Source organism: Rhineura floridana, chromosome 7, assembly GCF_030035675.1.
Source record: "Rhineura floridana isolate rRhiFlo1 chromosome 7, rRhiFlo1.hap2, whole genome shotgun sequence".
In the NCBI taxonomy this organism is placed as follows: Eukaryota; Metazoa; Chordata; class Lepidosauria; order Squamata; family Rhineuridae; genus Rhineura; species Rhineura floridana.
This window is the reverse complement of record NC_084486.1, coordinates 150,060,253-150,081,664: the sequence shown is the minus strand read 5'-3', so window position 1 is coordinate 150,081,664 and position 21,412 is coordinate 150,060,253. Positions and strand designations below refer to the sequence as shown.

At 45.9% G+C, this 21,412-nt stretch overlaps 1 protein-coding gene across 2 annotated transcripts; it reads left to right on the top strand.

Annotated features, from left to right (window-relative positions):
* Positions 1-157: 157 nt before the first annotated feature.
* Positions 158-12,660, top strand: LOC133389611 (transferrin receptor protein 1-like). Of its 2 annotated transcripts, none has more exons than XM_061637585.1 (7): positions 158-1,429; positions 4,267-4,477; positions 4,614-4,754; positions 5,185-5,275; positions 6,123-6,359; positions 7,856-7,996; positions 8,706-12,660. In XM_061637585.1, exons 2-7 carry the CDS (start codon positions 4,302-4,304, stop codon positions 8,946-8,948), a joined length of 1,029 nt encoding a protein of 342 aa, XP_061493569.1. In that variant the 5' UTR covers positions 158-1,429; positions 4,267-4,301; the 3' UTR covers positions 8,949-12,660. The 2 variants fall into 2 exon arrangements, with proteins under 2 accessions (XP_061493569.1, XP_061493568.1); XM_061637584.1 differs by lacking the exon at positions 158-1,429 and adding an exon at positions 1,476-2,110.
* Positions 12,661-21,412: the final 8,752 nt, after the last annotated feature.

The window sequence follows — 21,412 nt, the reverse complement described above, 5'->3', positions numbered from 1 at the left end:
AAGGCTTTACGAAATGTATTTAGGGAAGAGGCGTGCCGTAGATCTTGTGGGAGGGAGTTCCAGAGGGTGGGGGCCGCCACTGAGAATGCCCTCTCTCTAGTACCCGCCAATCTGGCTGTTTTTGTCGGCGGGATTGAGAGAAGGCATAATTGGTATGATAACTTCCATATAGGCTGTGCTCGGCTTCATGGTAAGGTCACTACATTGTGTGTATTGAGCCTGTCCCAGGGGCCATCTCTTAAGGATAGATAGGCTATATATTTGCTAGATAACCCACCCCCCAAAGAAATAGTACTTCTGATTCTCTAGGAGTGACTGGTACTACTTGCTAGGAATGTGCCTACTGCCTGGGGGAGGGCTTGTTTTTTTAAATAGCTGGATATGTTGATAGTATCCCTAAAGGTTTCTTGATATCTTTGGGGGTGGGCAGTCCATACAAAGGAAGCCCATGTGACAGCACATTTCATTCTTCATGGGAGCAGAAAGATACTGCCTTGAAATCCTGGCTTCAGAATGAGAACTTTTCTGCACTGAAGTTATTTCAAGAGATACTCAGTAGATACAGAAGGTGGTCTCCCCAAGGCATGTGCTTTGTGACTGCTGCATTATCCATATAGCAGTTTTGTTTCCTTTTTAAGGTTTCTATCCAAATACCAGCACTTAATAAATCAAAATGTACCACAATGAACAATCTTGGCCTGCCAAGGGGTCCAGGTTGGCCTGTGAGGCCATTTCCCCAAACCATACCCATCAGCTGGCATCGCTGGATGACTGATGGGCAGGGTTCAATCCTGATGTACAGGTTGTCTCTGCTGTTCAGCTTCCTAGGATGTTCACAAGTTCTAGAGTTGTGAGAGCGGGAGAAAACCTTTAACCATTTTCTTCATGTCATGCATAATTGTATATACTTCTATCATGTCACCTCTCTTTGCCTTTTCTTTAAACTAAAAAGCCCCAAATGTTGCAACCTTTCCTCATAGGGAGGAGGATGTGCTATCCCAGATGTACTTCTTGATAAATGTATTTCTATGCTGCCATATCAAAAAATAGGGAGGTTTACAGTGTTAAAACAAAATGTCATTTAAAAATAACACAATCATTAAGGTTAATCAAAATGAAAATTAAACAGCTGCAAAGGCGTCTCAGCATAAAAAGGTCTTCAAGAGCCGCCTGAAAGTCAAAAGCAAGGATGCCTGCCAAATCTCCACTGGAAGAGTTGCACTGCATGGGACTGGCAACACCAAATGTCCAACTTCTAGTTGAAGCTAGTTGGGCCTCTGTAATATGGGGGACAACTAACAGGGTTCCTCTGGTGATCTCAGTGATCAAGCTGGGCTCTAAGGGCTCAGGTATAAAGTCAGAGCACCCTAGCGAGGGAGCCCCAGCTGACAAAGCGTCAAGGCGAGTTAAGCAGCAGAGCGAAAAGAGGGTAAGTAGCTCCCATTTATTCCATTATTTAATTGAATTAAAACAGCTCAGAGCAATAAGTAATAAGGGCAGCCTAAGGTCACCCTGAGCTAGGAGCCAAATCCTGAAAGAACCTATATCTTAGGAGACAGATCCTAGGAGAAGGAAGCCTATAGAAAGCTAGTGTTCAACACCACCCTAGCAGGAAAGCTTCAGGGGACACCGTAAACAAGGCTAAATTCCAGTCGGAGAGAAGGGGAAAAAGGAAACTCCACCGATACATACAGGGAGAGAGCTCAGTCCTTGCTAAAAAGGGCAGCTTTAGCCTTCCTGAAACACAACCACAAGTTCTGTTTCTCTAGGTTAAAGAAAGGTCAGGTTGTTCTAGGTGGGAAAACAACAAACAAAAAAGACTTGCCTGGAAGTCGCAGCCCCTTGCTTAGATTAAAAGCAGCCAAAAGCTTAAACAGCCCCGCCCCTCGCTCAGGAAGGAAGCCTGCCTTCCTGCCTTCAAAGGAAGGAAGCCTGAGATAATACTAAAGAGTTAAGCCCCAGCTGATAGTTGAGCCATCAGCCTCAAGTAACACATCATTGGCTGGCAGCAGTAGCTGGGAGGAACCAGCCACACATATAAAGTTAGAGCACACTAGCGAGGGAGCCTGCTCCACGAGCTAGAGGGAGCCCCAGCTGACAAAGCGTCAAGGTGAGTTAAGCAGCAGAGCGAGTTCGGCAGCAGGGCGAGGAGGCCAGGGCCCCCCACTCTGCCCGTCTGTTCCGTAACCTCAACTAAACTGCAGTTTCCAAACCATTGACGTAATAAACCTTAAACAAAACTGCAAGTAAGAAGCTAGCAGGGGTGTGGGGGCTTTCCAGTGTTTTGCACCGCCTGCAGCATGTACGACTATCTGCCTGTTGGACAGAAGTCATAAGAACATAAGAACATAAGAAGAGCCTGCTGGATCAGGCCAGTGGCCCATCTAGTCCAGCATCCTGTTCTCACAGTGGCCAACCAGGTGCCTGGGGGAATCCCACAAGCAGGACCCGAGTGCAAGAACACTCTCCCCTCCTGAGGCTTCCGGCAACTGGTTTTCAGAAGCATGCTGCCTCTGACTAGGGTGGCACAGCACAGCCATCATGGCTAGTAGCCATTGATAGCCCTGTCCTCCATGAATTTGTCTAATCTTTTAAAGCCATCCAAGCTGGTGGCCATTACTGCATCTTGTGGGAGCAAATTCCATAGTTTAACTATGCGCTGAGTAAAGAAGTACTTCCTTTTGTCTGTCCTGAATCTTCCAACATTCAGCTTCTTTGAATGTCCACAAGTTCTAGTATTATGAGAGAGGGAGAAGAACTTTTCTCTATCCACTTTCTCAATGCCATGCATAATTTTATACACTTCTATCATGTCTCCTCTGACCCGCCTTTTCTCTAAACTAAAAAGCCCCAAATGCTGCAACCTTTCCTCGTAAGGGAGTCGCTCCATCCCCTTGATCATTCCGCTTGCCCTCTTCTGAACCTTTTCCAACTCTAGAATATCCTTTTTGAGATGAGGCGACCAGAACTGTACACAGTATTCCAAATGCGGCCGCACCATAGATTTATACAACGGCATTATGATATCGGCTGTTTTATTTTCAATACCTTTCCTAATTATTGCTAGCATGGAATTTGCCTTTTTCACAGCTGCCACACACTGGTTCGACATTTTCATCGTGCTGTCCACTACAACCCCGAGGTCTCTCTCCTGGTCGGTCACCGCCAGTTCAGACCCCATGAGCGTATATGTGAAATTCAGATTTTTTGCTCCAATATGCATAATTTTACACTTGTTTATATTGAATTGCATTTGCCATTTTTCCACCCATTCACTCAGTTTGGAGAGGTCTTTTTGGAGATCTTCGCAATCCCTTTTTATTTTAACAACCCTGAACAATTTAGTGTCGTCAGCAAACTTGGCCACTTCACTGCTCACTCCTAATTCTAGGTCATTAATGAACAAGTTGAAAAGTACAGGTCCCAATACAGATCCTTGAGGGACTCCACTTTCTACAGCCCTCCATTGGGAGAACTGTCCGTTTATCCCTACTCTCTGCTTTCTGCTTCTTAACCAATTCCTTATCCACAAGAGGACCTCTCCTCTTATTCCATGACTGCTAAGCTTCCTCAGAAGCCTTTGGTGAGGTACCTTGTCAAACGCTTTTTGAAAGTCTAAGTACACTATGTCCACTGGATCACCTCTATCTATATGCTTGTTGACACTCTCAAAGAATTCTAATAGGTTACTGAGACAGGACTTTCCCTTGCAGAAGCCATGCTGGCTCTGCTTCAGCAAGGCTTGTTCTTCTATGTGCTTAGTTAATCTAGCTTTAATAATACTTTCTACCAGTTTTCCAGGGACAGAAGTTAAGCTAACTGGCCTGTAATTTCTGGGATCCCCTCTGGATCCCTTTTTGAAGATTGGCGTTACATTTGCCACTTTCCAGTCCTCAGGCACGGAGGAGGACCCGAGGGACAAGTTACATATTTTAGTTAGCAGATCAGCAATTTCACCTTTGAGTTCTTTGAGAACTCTCGGGTGGATGCCATCCGGGCCCGGTGATTTGTCAGTTTTTATATTGTCCATTAAGCTTAGAACTTCCTCTCTCGTTACCACTATTTGTCTTAGTTCCTCAGAATCCCTTCCTGCAAATGAGAGAGTGAAAAACCATGTATGTTACTGTCAGATCTTTGGAGGAAGGATAGGGTATAAATGTAAAAGCACATTTAATACTGTTTTAATTTTTTGTAAGAATATTCTGTGTCTTGCACTAAAGTTCACCTGAAATAGCCGACATTCTTTCAATTACTGTGCACAAACAGGATTCCTGATTGGCTACCTGAGTTTCCGTGGACGGATGCAGGCAACAAAATGTGAAGATGGCATTGAACCATGTAGCGGCTACCAATGTACAACTGAGTCCATAAAAGATGAATCTGTGGAGTGGACACCAGAACCTGTGCTATACTGGGGTGACCTTAAAAGCAAGCTGTCAGACAGGCTGAAGAGTGCAAGCTTCATAGATAAAATGAGGTAACATTCTCCAGATAGCCCCTCAGAAATCTTTCCTAAGAGAGCATTTCAGTAGACTAAAAATGGTGGCTGGCTGCAGTGGCTGGCTTCTAGAAGCATCATGACTTGACTGGAATGCCTGTGCCTCTGTATGCAGGAAGGTTTCTTCTACCACCCATGATGCTGGCAGTACAGGAGATGAGATCCTTGCCGATGACATTCATGAGCAATTTAACAAATTCAAGCTGGACAAAGTCTGGAATGATGAGCACTACGTTAGGCTGCAGGCCGCAGGAGGGTATGTGCTTTTCCTCAATTCCTTCAAGATCAGGTCTCATCTAGTCAGTCTCAAACATAAGACCTGATTGTGCCTATGATGAAATTGCCCACACAGTTGGGAGCCCTTGTGAGATCAGTCCCATTTGGGAAACCCAAACCTGGGAAGTGAGTATTCACACCTCATAAAAGTAGGACAGGCTTTTCCTGTCCACTGATGTCCAGGTTCAGATCCCATCCTAAAGGCTGATACCTTCTGGGTCTTGTGGTGATTGGGTCATAGAACTGGCAGTGGCCAGTAAAACTAGCACTGGCCAGAATTCTAAGATCTCAAAAGATCAGTAGTCAGATGACCCACATACTGTCCATCCCATAGTCGTGTCATTGGGACTCATAACATTTCAGAATTCTGCATTAAATCTGTGGCTGACTGCCCTATCCTTCCTCCTTAGAACTCCAAATGCAGTTTCCCTGGAAGATCCAAGTGAAGCTCTGGAGAAGCCTGATACTTACGTAGCGTACAGTGAATGTGCAGAGGTTTCTGTAAGTTTGCTTGGCTTGTGTTGGTGCCTGAAGTGCTGATTTTAAGACAGTGCCTGTATGGTGACGAAAACTTTGCCACCCTGGGCTCCTATCGGGAGGAAGGGCAGGATATAAATATAAACTTCCATCTGTAACACCACTTTCTTAAATCAGTGGGCACATGTAGCATAAATATGCCTAGTATTGGTGTCCTGACGTCATCCTTCACGTGTTAAGAACTGGATTCCATCAGGGAAGGTTTCCGGACCACGGGACATGTTCTAATCATGGTGTTGCCCTTCTGCTTGGGCCAGGACTTGAACCTTATGCTCCAGTATTGGCACATTGATTCCATCAATTTCATTCAGTTTCAACGATGTAAGTTGGTTGATGTACTTCTTTTCACCTGGTCACCTATGTCCACTTCTTGTACATCATCCTGAAGCCACAACAGAGCAATGACTGTTCTGAGAACTGCACTGGGGCACTGAATTATGTGAAAAGCCCCATTCAAATCTTCAAAAGCAAGGCCTGCCCAGGAGGCCTGCCCGGAATCCTTCCTGAATTAGGTGTTTCACCGAATTGCGTCCTAGACTACCTCCTGCCTGTCGAATCTTCCTTAAGAGCCAGCCTGAGGAGTCACAAAGAAAAAGATGTGCTCACTGCTTTGGCACTTTTGTGGACCTAACAAAAATGCCGCCACCCTACCGGGGTTTCGGTTTCCCCCCTAATTAATAAGAACCTGCAATTGGCTGACTGAGGACTGTGGGAACCCTGCTAGGACAAATGGGAGTCACTTCCAATGGACCTTTTAGGAAGTACAGAGGACTATGCGAAGGATCTTAATAGGTTTGTTTCCTCCTTGCAGGGTGGGAAACAGTATCCTTACCTTGACACAAGTGTGGACGATCTGGAGAACCTGCTCAGGACCTTCAGATCCTCCCCTGCTCAGCTGGAGAACATGATCCGTGCAGCAGCTGAAATCGCTGGTCGGATGGCTCTGAGGATGACGCATGACCATGAACTGTACCTGGACTACCAGAGCTACAATAACAAGCTGCGTGACTTCATAGGGAAGCTGACTCCATACCGGAAAGAGATGATGGTAAAAGATATGGGGATGCTGGAGGGGGGCTTGTTCTTTCCATTGTTCGTTGGCATGTCCAGTCTTGCAGCAACTTGTGAAGTCCACACAGCAGTGCTCATAGGATTTTCTGTATGTGGATTTGGGGAGCCCTGACCCAGTCATAAAAAAGAACACAGATTTGGACAGAATTTGCCTGTGTTTTGTGTCATATGCAAATTTGTGTCCTCTTTTGCTGGTAAAGTAGAGGGCCCAAAAACAAATCAGTGGTCACACATACAAAATAATGTCTGACAGATAGAGTGTGAACAGGGTGTGAACTTTCCTCTTTCAACAAGCCTTTTAGGTTGAGATCTATCCCAGTCTGCGTCTGTGTTAGAATTGCTTAATATGTTTTTAAATAATGTTTTTAACCCTTTTTTAAAGTTTTTTTTAAATGTTTTTAATGCTGTTTTGTTTTAATGTATTTTAAAATCTGTTTTTATGATGTTTTAAAGTGTTTTTAGCACTTTGTTTGCCGCCCTGGGCTCCTACTGAGAGGAAGGGCGGGATACAAATTGAATAATAAATAAATAAAAATAAATAAACAGGTGAAGCTTTCCTCATAATTGTATATCCATACTAGCAGGGGTGTAGTCGTCCAAGGTGGTTTATCAATCAATCTCTCTTTCCAGGGAACTCTGGGAATTGTAGCTCTGTGAGGGGAATAGGGGTCTCCTAACGACTCTTAGCACCCTTAAACTAAAGTTCCCAGGATTCTTTGGGGGATGCCATGACTGTTTAAAGTGGTATGATATTGCTTTAAATGTATAGTGCAGATGGGGCCATGGATGCATTTCCCAGGAAACTTTAGTGTCCAGAATGGAAAAGGACTGCCTTCAAGTTGAACCTGACTTATAGGTACCCTATGAATAGGGATTTCATGGTAAGCAGTATTCAGAGGGGGTTTCCCATTGCCTCCGTCTGAGGCTAGTCCTCCCCAGCTGGCTAGGGCCTGCTCAGCTTGCCACAGCTGCGCAAGCCAGCCCCTTCCTTGCCCGCAACTGCCAGCTGGGAGGCAACTGGGCTTCTTGGGACTATGCAGCTTACCCACGGCTGCACAGGTGGCAGGGCACGCAACCCCTGAGCCACTCCCTGTGGGGGTGATCTTCAGCTGGCCCTTGACACTCAGGAGACACGAGTGGGGATTTGAACGCACAGACTGGACTCCCATCCAGGCTCTCCTCCCCACTGTGCTATACCAGCTGTTTAGTGTCCAGAATACATCAGTCTAAATTTTAATGTAGCTTGTGCTGCTGCCTGTTCAGACCAGACCTTTGAAGGACAAGGTACTGCTTGAGTTGGTCTAGTCATCTTCTGCTATTTTCCTGGTTTAGTGTTGGGGGATCCAATGTCTCTGAGTCCGATTTCTGACATTGTATTGTTGGAAACAATGTTGATGAACCCCTCCACAACTGGTGGTTGAGCCAGCATCCTACTTGCTACTGGTGTTTAGGCACTGTCTTCTTCTTTTGTAGAAACTGGGCTTGGGCCAACAGTGGCTGTTTGTGGCCCGTGGAGATTTCAGTCGTGCTATAACTGCCCTGACACAAGATATAAAAAACACTGACCTTACCGACAGGGCTGCTTGCCATGCCTTGAATGACCGGATGATGGAAGTGAGTTATTTCCTTTCCTCCCAAAAGAGCTGAAAACTAACAAGGGAGCCTTGTCCGAGAGTTGATGTAAACCTTGGTGGACTATATAGTGGGAAAAACTGATGGCCAATCCAGACAGAATTTTATTGATGTCTAGTGCAATTTGCACTGATGAGGCCAAGAGTCTAAATCTCCCCAGTACTATAAATAAGAACTATTAAGTTGTCACTCCGGTCTCTTCAGCTAGTAGTCTAGAATCCAAAAGTGTACTGCCACACAAACAGAACTGTTGGTGGGAGGCCAGATATGCTAGTGCCAGCTTGCAATGAGCCCTTAGCACACAACAATAGATGTCACAAGTGTAGAACTCTTCTAAACGTTTCATCTACTATTGCAACTGGGTGACAGTTTGACTACCACAGTGATTCAGAGCAGCCGCTTCCGAACACATCTAGCGTGTGAGCACCCCCCTGGCCAACTCAGGCCTATACTCTGAGGGCTGAACAGGGGTGCTGCAGAGCTGTAAGGGATGTATTTCAGGTTCTTGGCATCTGCATGAGCTGAAGAACCCTGGTTGAAATGTCTAAGGGTTCGTGTCTGTCGCATCAGAGGGATGACTTAATTGCTGGAACAAAAGCAGCTGTAGAAGAGAAATTGAGGGGGTATTTCCATCTGTTGGGGCTGGCCAATCAAAGAGCTCTTTTCAACCGTGTTCCTCTCCTCTTTTAAGGTGGAATACAACTTTCTCTCCCCATACGTCTCTCCAAAAGACACTCCTCTCCGACACATCTTCTTTGGTTCTGGCTCCCACACTCTCAGCGCTTTGCTGGACCATCTGAGCCTCCTGAGGACGAACAAGAGCTCCTTCAGCGAAGATCTCTTTAGGAACCAGCTTGCTCTGGCAACTTGGACCATCCAGAGTGCTGCTAATGCCCTCTCTGGTGAAGTCTGGAACATAAACAATGAGTTCTGAGAATGTAGAGTTTGTTGTTACTATATGCCTTCAAGTCAATTACGACTTATAATAATAATATAATAACAAATTTTATTTGTTAGTCGCCCATCTGTCCAAGTTAACAGACACTCTGGGCGACGTACAACAATGTAAAATACAAGCCATAATAAAAACATATAAAATCAACAATCACAGTATTAAGATCACATTGTCTAAGACCATCCCTTCAATAATAAAATATAAAAACCTAACCCACCCCAGAAATCCCATAGGCCTGCCTGAATAGCCAGGTCTTTAAGGCTCGGCGAAAAACCATCAGGGAGGAGGCATGTCGGAGGTCAAATGGAAGTAAATTCCAGAGGGTGGGGGCCACAATCGAAAAAGCTCTCTCTCTGGTCCGCACCAACCTAGCTGTTTTCATCGGTGGGACCGAGAGAAGGTCTTGTGAAGCAGATCTTGTTTGGCGGCATATTTGGTGATACTGGAGGCGCTCCTTCAGATAGACTGGGCCGAGACCGTATAGGGTTTTAAAGGTAAGTACCAACACCTTGAATTGGGCCCGGTACACAACTGGCAACCAGTGTAATTCCATCAACACTGGGGTGACATGGTACCGGCGACGGCGCTGCTTTATCAAGCGAGCTGCCGCATTCTGTACCAGTTGCAATTTCCGGACCGTCTTCAAGGGTAACCCCACGTAGAGCTCATTACAATAGTCTAATCGAGAGGCGACCAGGGCATGTATCACTCGTGGGAGCAGATGTATAGGAAGGTAGGGTCGGAGCCTCTGTACCAGATGAAGTTGGTACCAAGCTGCCCGGCTCACTGCCGAAACCTGAGCCTCCATAGACAGCTGGGAGTCCAATATGACCCCTAGGCTGCAGACTTGGTCCTTTAGGGGTAATCTCACCCCATTAAGTACCAAGTCTAAATTTCCCAACCTTCTCTTATCCCCCACTAGTAACACCTCAGTCTTGTCGGGATTCAGCTTCAGCCTGTTCTCTCCCATCCATCCACTTACGGACTCCAGGCAATTGGACAAGGTATCCACAGCCAACTCTGGTGAAGATTTAAATGAGAGGTAGAGCTGCGTGTCATCCGCATATTGGTGACACTGCAGCCCAAAACTCCTGATGATGGCTCCCAGCGGTTTCATATAAATATTGAATAGCATGGGGGAGAGGATAGAACCCTGTGGCACACCACAGTTGAGTGGCCAAGGGTCTGAAACCTCATCCCCCAATGCTACCTGTTGGTATCTGCCGGAGAGATAGGAGCGGAACCACTGTAAAACAGTGCCTCCTATTCCCAATCCCTCCATGGCGACCCTATGAATCAGTGACCTCCAAGAGCATCTGTCGTGAACCACCCTGTTCAGATCTTGTAAGTTCAGGTCTCTGGCTTCCTTCATGGAATCAATCCATCTCTTGTTTGACCTTCCTCTTTTTCTACTCCCTTCTGTTTTCCCCAGCATTATTCTCTTCTCTAGTGAATCATGTCTTCTAATGATGTGTCCAAAGCACTAAACTTAATTCTGAGGTACAGCAAGAAGGAACCCCTTTCTTTTCTATCAGTAGCACTGAACAAAGTCCCCTTAGGCTGTCAGAGGATTTTCAGATGCCCAGGGCCAAACTTAGAGCACTTCAAAGCAAGCTAAGAGGTCCTAACATGGCCATAGATTTATGTAGATTCTCCTTTTAAATGGTGCTGTCCTTTCCTAACCCAAAATTCAAGAGGCCTTATCTTAGTTCTGAGCAAAGCATTTCCTTCAAATACATCAGCACATTGTTGAGCCCCAGATCCCCCAGGTGGACCAGGGAGAGGTGTCAGAGGAGGATGAGGCTTTCGAGGACACTGAGGGAGGGGGAGATGCTGACAACTCGCAAGTTCCCACAGTCAGCCCTCCCACTGACACGGCGCCCGCTCTGATTGCAAGCACTCCAACAGAGCCATTGGGAAGCAATCTCTCTTGTGTGCCAACTCCACCCCCCCAGGGTTCCCCGCCTGGCACTTCAAACGCTTCCCCGCCAATCTGCTCCCCGCCCCCTGTCAGGATCCCACCCTGTGGTCACCGCCTTGTCATGGTCCCACCTCAGGGTCCTGGTCTCAAAACAGTTCTCTCACCAGCTCTAGCAAAGATCTCTCAAGATCCCACTGCTAGGCAGCACCACCAGACACTCCCTGTAAACAATATTGCCTTGAGACTGTGCCTTAGTCTCCTTCTGGCTTATTGATATGTTGTGTCTGGGTGTACTTGCAGGCCACAACCCCCCTGTATCTTTGTGCCTATAAAGAATACAGCCCTGGGTTGCTCTGGATACCTGATGTTACACTATCTCTTCACCGCTGCCACCATTGATACTGTCTCCCAACCTTGGTATATGCCCTGTCTACCCTTCTGGTCTGTGTACTGTAAAGCCAGCCAAGGATCAGGCGTTCTGGTAAACCAAGAAATATTTATTTATATACACAGGGAATAACAAGATTACTTAAAGGTATAGTCAACAAGCATGCGGTTTCATAAGATACGTTACTCTTTGTTTCTTAGTCATCAGTAACCTGCCTCACTACCCGCCTAATCCAATCTACCCAACAAAAGCCTCCCAAAACCAACCAACTGCCCAAAACCCTCAGAACCTACCAAACTGCAACTGTCATCCTCTCATTTATACCTTCAGACACTCAAGCGCTCAGCCAATCATAATACAACACTCATCAACATTCCAACCCATGTACTCCCCCCTCTCACTCAGTCTACTTACCACATATACTGTAATAAACCCACACTTATCATATTTACAGTATTATATATATACAGGGACACCATACACACCCCCGAGGTCGAGCTGGCACCTAGCGAGCCTTTGCTGTCAGATGAGCAGCCGGAGGCTCGCCTCCTCTCGCCCCGTGCGAGACGACGCGAGAAGCGGGATGGTCAGAAAGTGATTCTTTGCAGGAGTCAGAGATTATGGGCAAAGACCTTCCCTATCTAAGGCGGCGCCCCCCTGCTTGGGTTGCTGAGTTAACTTACTCCACAAGCTGCAGAGAATGCCTAGGTAGCTTAGTTAGGGCCAGTAGCGAGTTAGAATAGTCAGGTCTATGAAGCGCACTGCTTTTGATGTAACCGTTACTCAAATAAAACAAGAATTAATTTCAGTTTCACCTCCGTCTCGTGTCTCGCACTCTGGGCAGGATACACACAGAGCAGGGACCATTGTGAACTCCTAAGAACATGAAAGCCCCTTAGGTTGTTATGAATTAAATCCCTCCTAAACTCTAAAAGCAAAAATATACTAGGTGCTGCAACATGATTTTGAAGGCAGAAAGTGGGCCTAAAACCCACACATGTTTCATCTTAATTGTTGGCAGGCTGCAAGAGCCTAGGACTAAGACACTCCACTCCAGTATTTGGTGTACTTCAGAATACCGGCTGCTGGAAACTGCAGGAGGGGAGAGTGCTGTAGCACTCAAATCCAGCTTGTGGGCTTCCCATGGGCAAATGGTGGCCACTGTGAGAACAGGATGCTGGACTAGATGGGCCACTGGCCTGATGCAGCAGGCTGTTCTTATTTTATATGTTCAGTATTACCTTTATCGGGTGTTCCCAAACTGTGGCCAAGAGCTTCAGTCTGGTGGTCTGCATTGTGCCTGTGGATTTGTGGGTGAAGACAGGAGATGCCGCATCTATTGTGTTGAATATTCATATTGATGTTTAATTGTACTTTAATGGCTTATTTCATTTCTTAGATTGCGTTTTATTACTTATTATATTTTATATTGTATTCCATAGGATTCAAATTGTAAGAAATATAAAAAGCCATAAACATGCAATTAAAAATAATGCAGTGTCTAATACAATGCATTACAATTGCTGCAAGAGGCAGAAGCATTTTTAAGAGGTCTGCCAAGATCCTCAGCAGTTTTCCAGTGGTCCGTGGGGCAAAAAGGTTTGGGAACCTCTGGCCTATATGATTTTAAAATGGCTTCAGTATGGCCTCATGTACAGAAAGCAGGAAGGGGTCTGCTGGAGGCCTGCCTGATGGGGGGGAAACTCTAAAGGGATTAAATGGATTACCAAAACAGAGGTGATGCTGCCAATCATGTGCACAGGACATAGCTTAAGCAATGCCATCCAGTCAAGCCAACATTACAAGAGGGAGACCATGCAAAATCTAAAAGTAATCATACTGGACAAAGCATTACTATTTGTTCACTGGTCTCCACAAATGAAGTAAGAATATCCAGTCAAGGCAGGGACGCACCACACCTTGCTGCATCCTGGCAGGTGTAGACTCGTTATGTGCCTTCAAGTCTATCACAACTTATGGTGACTCTATGAATTGGCGATCTCCAATAGCATCTGTCATGAACCACCCTGTTCAGATCTCATGAATTCAGGTCTGTGGCTTCCTTTATGGAATGAATCCATCCCTTGTTTCGCCTTCCTCTTTTTCTACTCCCTTCTGTTTTCCCCAGCATTATGGTCTTTTCTAGTAAATCATGTCTTCTCATTATGTGTCTAAAGTATGATAACCTCAGTTTCATCATTTTAGCTTCTAGTGATAGTTCTGGTTTAATTTGTTCTAACACCCAATTAGTTGTCTTTTTTGCAGTCCATGGTATGCGCAAAGCTCTCCTCCAACACCACATTTCAAATGTGTTGATTTTTCTCTTATCCACTTTTTTCACTGCCCAACTTTCACATCTATACACAGAGATTGGGAATACCGTGGTCTGAATGATCCTGACTTTAGTGTTCAGTGATACATCTTTGCATCTGAGGACCTTTTCTAGTTCTCTCATAGCTGCCCTCCCTAGTTCTAGCCTGATTTCTTGACTATTGTCTCCCTTTTGGTTAATGACTGTGCAAAGGTATTGATAATCCTTGACAAGTTCAATGTCCTCATTGTCAACTTTAAAGTTACATAAATCTTCTGTTGTTGTCATTACTTTAGTCTTCTTGACATTCAGCTGTAGTCCTGCTTTTGTGCTTTCCTCTTTAACTTTCATCAGCATTCGTTTCAGATCATTACTGGTTTCTGCTAAGAGAATGGTATCTTCTGCATGTCTTAAATTACTGATATTTCTCCCTCCAATTTTCACACCTCCTTCATCTTGCTCCAGTCTTGCTTTCCGTAAGATATGTTCTACATATAGATTAAACAAATAGGGTGATAAAATACACCCCTGTCTCACACCCTTTCCGATGGGGAACCAATTTGTTTCCCCATATTCTGTCCTTACAGTAACCTCTTGTCCAGAGTATAGGTTGCGCATCATGACAATCAGATGCGTGGCACCCCCATTTCTTTTAAAGCATTCCATAGTTTTTCATGATCTACACAATCAAAGGCTTTGCTGTAATCTATGTTGCAAACCGCCCAGAGAGCTTCGGCTATGGGGCGGTATAAAAGTTAATTAAACATAAACAAACAAACATCTATAAAGCACAGGGTGATTTTCTTCTGAAATTCCTTGCTCCATTCCATTATCCAACGTATGTTTGCAAGATGATCTCTGGTGCCTCTTCCCTTTCTAAATCCAGCTTGGACGTCTGGCATTTCTCGCTCCATATATGGTAAGAGCCTTTGTTGTAGAATCTTGAGCATTACTTTGCTTGCATGGAATATTAAGGCAATAGTTCGATAATTACTGCATTCCCTGGGATCCCCTTTCTTTGGAATTGGGATGTATATTGAACACTTCCAGTCTGTGGGCCATTGTTTAGTTTTCCATATTTCTTGACAAATTTATGCTAGGCAACAGGAAAAGGCAAGACTGCCCAGGAATTATGCCTTCGTCATCAGTTTTGCAATTTGCTTTGAAGCTTTTGCCCATAAAGGTATATAAACTGGGCTCCAGAGTACACTTATTTGTTCCTTTTCCTCCTCTTCTGGAACTTGATTTCATTTGCTGCTGAAATCACTCTTGCTGGGAATCACTTTGCCACCTGAACATTGGAGCCTGGGCTTTGACTTGCTTAGTCCTTTTCATGGCTCCTTCTTGCCTGCTTTCTTCCCTTTTTTTGTTTTTGCCTGACCCAGGAGTTTCAATGCACCCCAGTTTTCTTTCTCCAGAGTTGCCCATTGGGGCTCAGACAGGTATTTTTCCTCTCTGTCTTATCTTCCCGGAAGCCTGTTCTCTACATCGTTGCCCAGAGTGACTGGTTAGCCAGCCAGATGGCCGACTAAGAAATCCCATCCATCCATCCATCCATCCGTCCGTCCGTCCGTCCGTCCGTCCGTCCGTCCGTCCGTCCGTCCATCCATCCATCGTTTGTAGCCTTTGCATCTGCACCTTCTTCCTGTCTTTGTGTGTGTGGCTGTTTTAGACACATATTTTGGTCCTGCCTTGTCTCCTTCCACTGTGTTTGTGCCAGCTGTGCAGGACCAAGGCCACGTCCACACATGAGCCTACAGCAGAAAAACAGACTAGTGTGCCTCTTCAAGTGGCACTAAGTGTACCCCTTTCCTTCGGAAACCCATGTTGCCTCGCATCCCTAGTTTTTTTCCCTCCTTCACCCACCCACTCTATAGACTCATTCCTCTTCCACCTCCTCTTATGCCTTGCGTGCTCAGGGCCAATCAGAGGTGGGTGGGCAGGAGAGCCATTTGGGTCATCCAGTTCTGGACACCACACTTTAAGAAGGATGTGGAAAGACTGGAACAGGTTCAGAGGATGGTCAGGAGACTGGAAACAAAGCCCTGGGAGAGACTGAAAGAAATGGGCACGTTGAGCCTTGAGAAGAGAAGACTGAGGGGAGATAGGATAGCACTCTTGAAAGGTTGCCACACAGAGGAGGGTCAGGATCTCTTCTCGATCATCCCAGAGTGCAGGACACGGAATGATGGGCTCAAGTTATAGGAAGCCAGATTTCAACTGAACATCAGGAAAAACCTAACTGTTAGAGCGGTATGACAATGGAACCAATGACCTAGGGAGGTGGTGGGTTCTCCAACACTGGAGGCCTTCAAGGGGCAGCTGGACAGCCACCTGTCGCGTATGCTTTAATTTGGATTCCTGCATTGAGCAGGGGGGTTAGACTCTATGGTCTTTTGGGCCCCTTCCAACTCATCAATTCTATGATTCTGTGGCTGCTGTCTGGGCCTCACATTTAGACATTTGTTCATTTTTTTGGCATTTGATAAGTTTCACAACTTGTTTTCATGCACATTGGACCAAAATGACACACTCTCTCAGCTAGGAAAGCATTTGTTAACTTAGAAAAATATTCACAATTATGCCTCTCTTTTTTGGCGCCTTTTTTTGGTTTTGTGTGTCATTATTGAGGCTAAGGGCCTCAAAAGTGGTCTGGGCCTCTCTGGACCTCTGAGAGGGCTTGCCTGTGCTTGCCCCTTCCTGCATGTATGTAATGTGTGTCTCAGTTTAGTCACGATTAAAATCATTTAGCTAATTCTCTCAAGCCAAAGAGATGCTATATATGTTTGCTGAGTGATTCCCCACTGCCATCAATAGATGTGCAGATGACTGTTGCTGGATACGCTTTAATTCCAGCTTTTCTGTAACTTGTACCGCTAGATCAATTGTGAGATTAAACATTCTATTACTTGTTCTTCTTTTAAACAAATAAAGAGGTTTCTGGTCTGTTGCTGTAATGCCTGTGCAGGATTGGCTATTGCAGAGTTAAATAAACAACAGGTTGAAAATGGCCTTCAGGAACAGCAGGGGCCTTTGCAGTTTTCCCTGGTGAAAGAATAGGGCGCTTTCAAGTCCACAAGTGGTTTGGATAGAGTCCCTGTTGCAAAGTATAGTTTTTCTAAAACAGTCTTCCCCAGCCTGGTGCCCTCCAGATGTTTTGAACAACTCCCATCAGACCCAGCTTACACCTACATACTTGCTGAATGCTGCATCCCACAGAACAGGCCATGTGAAGGAATTGCTCACACTTTCATGCAAACAGGGACCCTGTATACTAGCCAAATGTTTTCAGGCTGTACGTGGGCTGACAGCGTCTAAGCAGGCGAGGTGAATGTGCTCTTGGCAGGTGGAGCATTTGGGAAGCCCACCTTCTCAAGGTACTGCCATGAAAAGGCAGGGAAGAACAGGCCCTGTCTTGCTCAAAGGCTGGCTTGTGCAAAGAACAGGCACCATGAGGATGTGCACCTCCACTGTATCACCACCATGCTCCCTTTGCCAACAGTATATTGATTTCTCAGGCAATCTCATGTCAAGGCTGCTGCTGTTGATTTCTGAATCGGACTTGGGTTGTCAGCAGCACGTAGACAACAGGCTCCTCTTGTGGAGCTGCTGCAACCTTCCCATCTCATGTCAGAAGCTGGAGCCGCTCAGCTAGAACAGAAGCTGTGAGCCTGTCCTGAACTGGCTGGGTCTCTCACGTAGCAGCGGCAGCAGCACAAACCGCACGTACAGCCTTTGTTCGCAGCTATCGAGCAGATAGCACAGCAGCCCGGAGCCTTCTCCAGCCTCACAGGAGCCCCTTCTGGTTGATTTAGGGTAGCTGCTGTGTAATGTGTCAAGCCATCGAGATGCAAGATGGCTCTTCTGTCCTAGTGTGGGCACAGCTCTGCATCCGAGCCCTGGCAGGGTAGATCACAGGAAGCAGGGATGTCAGTTGGACTCTTTAGGAGTGTTGGGAGAGTTTCTCCAGTTCTAGGGCCTGGGACAAGTTTATTCCTCTTGCAGGATTCGGTCTGGGAGGTGAAACTAGATTTGCCTCCACTCAAAATGTTTGCGCTCTTACTCAAGGGGAAAGGGATTGTGAAATGTACCAGATACCAGTCCACTTTTCCCCACCCCACATCCTGTCATAATCTTCAAGACTGGCAGGAGTGCCCATTTACGTTTATCTGACAGCAGCCTTCCTCATGGTGGTGCCCTCCAGAAGTTTTGGCTAGGGCTGATGTGAGTTGCAGTCCAAAATATCTGGAGGGCGCCACTTTGGGGAAGGCTGTCTTATCTGATGGTACTTTCGGCAGTGACTGGATAAATGCACATTCAAGTCTCAACAAAGAGATAAACATTTTCTAGATTATAATCAACTGTGGAATCGTTGCTCATGGAACCAACCAACTAGAGGGGATTTGACCTGGGGCTCTTCGTTTGCCAACTGTAAATTTAAATAAATTTAATAGTAATAAATAAAAGGAAGAAGGTGTTTGCTACAGGCAATAGGTGAAAGGGTATCTTGTTCTAACACCCTTTGTCCTGCAGATGGCACTATCACACTGCTGATTGGTATGTTTTGCCCACCAGGTAAAAAGTTAATACAGAGGGGAGATGCGTAGAACCCAGGGGAAAATAAGCCCTCTCTGGTTGGGTTTGCGAGTGGCATTGTTGATCCCAAGGCAGAAAAAAGCTCCTACGTGGAAAGCCTTTCTGTGCAGGTTCCATCTTTTAGGCCAAAGGAGGAGAACCTTTTTTCTAACTAAGGGCCACATTCCCTTCTGGGCAGCTTTCTGGGGGCCACGTTGTAGAGGTGGGGGGGGCAGAATTTTAGCTTTGCACAATAGGCTGGCTTTTGCACCCAACCTTCTCTGTCCTCCGCCCAGCAAATGGCCAGTTGAAGGACACACTCCCAGCCAGGCAAAAACTCTGAAGGAGGGTGCAAATCAGGGCCAGTGAGAGGCGTGACTCAGGAGAGTGCATAGCCTGGGGAGAGTTGCCAAGGGCCAGAGAAAGAGGCCTGGAAGCCTGGCTTGGGCCCCTGGGTCTTCAGCCCTGTTTTAAGTCTTTAGTTTTGGTGTCAAGGGCCTGAGATGGGTGTGTGCCAGTGTGTGCGTTTACCTAAGTAGGCAGGTAGGCAGGCTTTTACCTTGCGCTGAGATCACTGACACTTAAGATTTAGTAAAATAAGAAAAGCTATTTTATTTATAGAAATACATAGTAGATAGGAAAGGCACACCTAGTTCTAACTAGCCAACTAAGTTGGAAGTGCAATGCCCAGACCTGGGAGTTGCCCTCATGGTTCAGGAGAGAACAAAGACAAGGATGCCTCCTCTCTCTTGAGGAAAGGGTGGAAGGAGGAGGGCAGATAAGCTTCCCTGAGCATATCAGACTGCGACTGAAGGAAGTCAGTCAGAGCATCACGGTAAAGGTAGCCAAGCCCATCCATCTGGAGGATCTCTCTCCCTTCTGGAACATAAACAAAAGAACTAAACAGGAGTTGCTCTTGCCCCACTTCCAACAAGTTTAACCCATTTGTCCTCAGCTCCTGTCAAAAGTGAGCCTTAATCTACATAACTCAACTGAGCAGACATTCTTCCAGTGCAATTTAAGACTGTAAACTCCTCAGGGCAGGGACCCATTTTCTTGTGTGCTACTTTGTTAAGTACTGTGCAAATGAATGGGGCTAAATGATCACAATGACAACTTTATTCAAGCTATTTGTAAGCCTGTGTAGCCACCCTGGGTTTTTGCAAGGGAGCTCAACAGGAGAGTGGTGCGGTCCCAGCCCTAGCCATGATCTCTGGCCTTCCCAAATTATTTGTATTCCTCACCCTGAGCTGCTCCTGGATCCACTGGGGGCCTGGAATTTTAGGCTGGGTCAGCAGTTGGGACAAAACTCATCAGCACACCACTTGGGAGCCTCCCATGAATAAACAGGTGCCTTTGGACATGCCTGTGATCTCCCATTACGTTTGGCAGGAAGGTTTTGTGTGTAATGGGGGAAGGCCCAGAGCTCAGTGGTACATGCAAAGCTCCTGTGTGCATGTAAAAAGTCCCAGGCTCAGTCCGCAGCAGCATCTCCGAGTAGGGCTGGGAGGGACTGAACCTAGATGATCATGTAAAGGCATATGAATGAATGAAATCTTTATTGTTCAGAGCCATAGGCCACCACAATTAAACACATTTAAAAGGAAAATACAAAAAAATATTGAAATACAGATCATATTACAGTAAAACACAGTTCAACAAGATACAGTAGAAGAATATAAATACATTTCAAATAAAATTTCCTCTCCTCTCATGTAAAGGCAACTGAGGGGCATCGCACAAAAGAGCTAGAAAACAGAGGAGGGGGGATTTGATATCCTGATTTGCAACGTGTAAGGATTAAGAGCAGAGGAAGGATTGAAGATCTGGAAGAATGCCTGCTGTGCCAGTTTAGCACCCTCAACACTCACTTCTCAAGGGGCTGCTTTTCAGGGATTTGGGCTGATTTGCAGCCAAGCTTCTGCAACAGCAGCACCAGATTGTTATTGAATGTGACAGCTCAGGTTCCATCCTCACAGCAGATGCGAGTCTGGGCACAGAAATTAGATCATCCCTGCTGTTTTCCTTTCTAGGAGTCGGAGGCTGTTGAAATAAATTCATCCTCTTTATGTAACAGAGGCAGAGTGCAATGCTAAAAACTCTTCTGCTTCCTGTGACTCTGGTTATACTGCCTAGTGGCATCTGGACTTTTTTTTTTTAAGATAATGGGCACACTCCACTGGAAGGTCACCTCTGCAAGCCTAATTAAAATGAATGAGAGCTGAGCTAGAATGCAGTAGTGGTAGTAATCTTTCCTAAATCCCCTCCATTTCAACCAGGACTGGAGGACTTCTGATGGATTGTGCCCTAAATGTTCTAGTCCTCATGTTTGTTTATTTGATTTATTAGTCGCCTATCTGGCTGGTTGTCCAGTCACTCTGGGCGATGTACAGAATAAAAACGTTAAAATCTCAACAATATAATAAACCTAACCTGTCTGTAGAGATCTTTAGAAATATGCAGAGAATGTCTGAAAAATCTGGTGTTATGGGATAGGATCTTTTAGACCAGGGATGGAGAACCTGTGGACACCCTACCCCATGTTGTAGGGTCACAGCTCCCAGCGTTCCTGATCATTGACCTTGCTGGCTGGGGCTGATGTGAGTTATAGTCCAACAACATCTGGGGTTCATGAGGTGGGCAACATCTGGTTTATTCAGTATAGAACTGTGCCCTAAATTGACTAGACAGTGGTATTCCTCGGGAATAAATCACATGCAATCCCAGCATAATGACTGTCCCCTCCCTAAAGACCACCCTAACCCCTGCCTTGAAAACCTTTCCAGTTTGTGAGACACAGAAATGAGATATATCTATTTTTATTTAGCAAAGATTTAAATACCACATAATCAAAAATAAATAACCTCTAAGCAGTTTACATAAAGTAACATAAAACATTCATTTAAACAAAAGCAGACTTCATAAAGAGGAGCCATAAAGGAGAAGACACAGTAACATAAGGGGTACTCTGGGCAGGGCAGAAAAGGTCCTCCCGGCTGAATTCTTCCCGGTGTCACTTAGAACTTTTGCAGCCTGTTGGCAGCTGCCCTTCCTTGCTTGGCTGAAGAACATCATCAGCGCTGGCGCTCCCCGAAGGTGGTCCACCTCGGCCTCTGAAATCAGCCTCCGGCCACTGGATTCACTATTAGCCCAGCCCTTGATCCCACAAACCCCAGGCCCCGCTTTCCGACTTGTCCCATTCTCCGGGGACGGCGGCGGCTTGGCCAAGAGCGCGGCTTGCCGGGGCC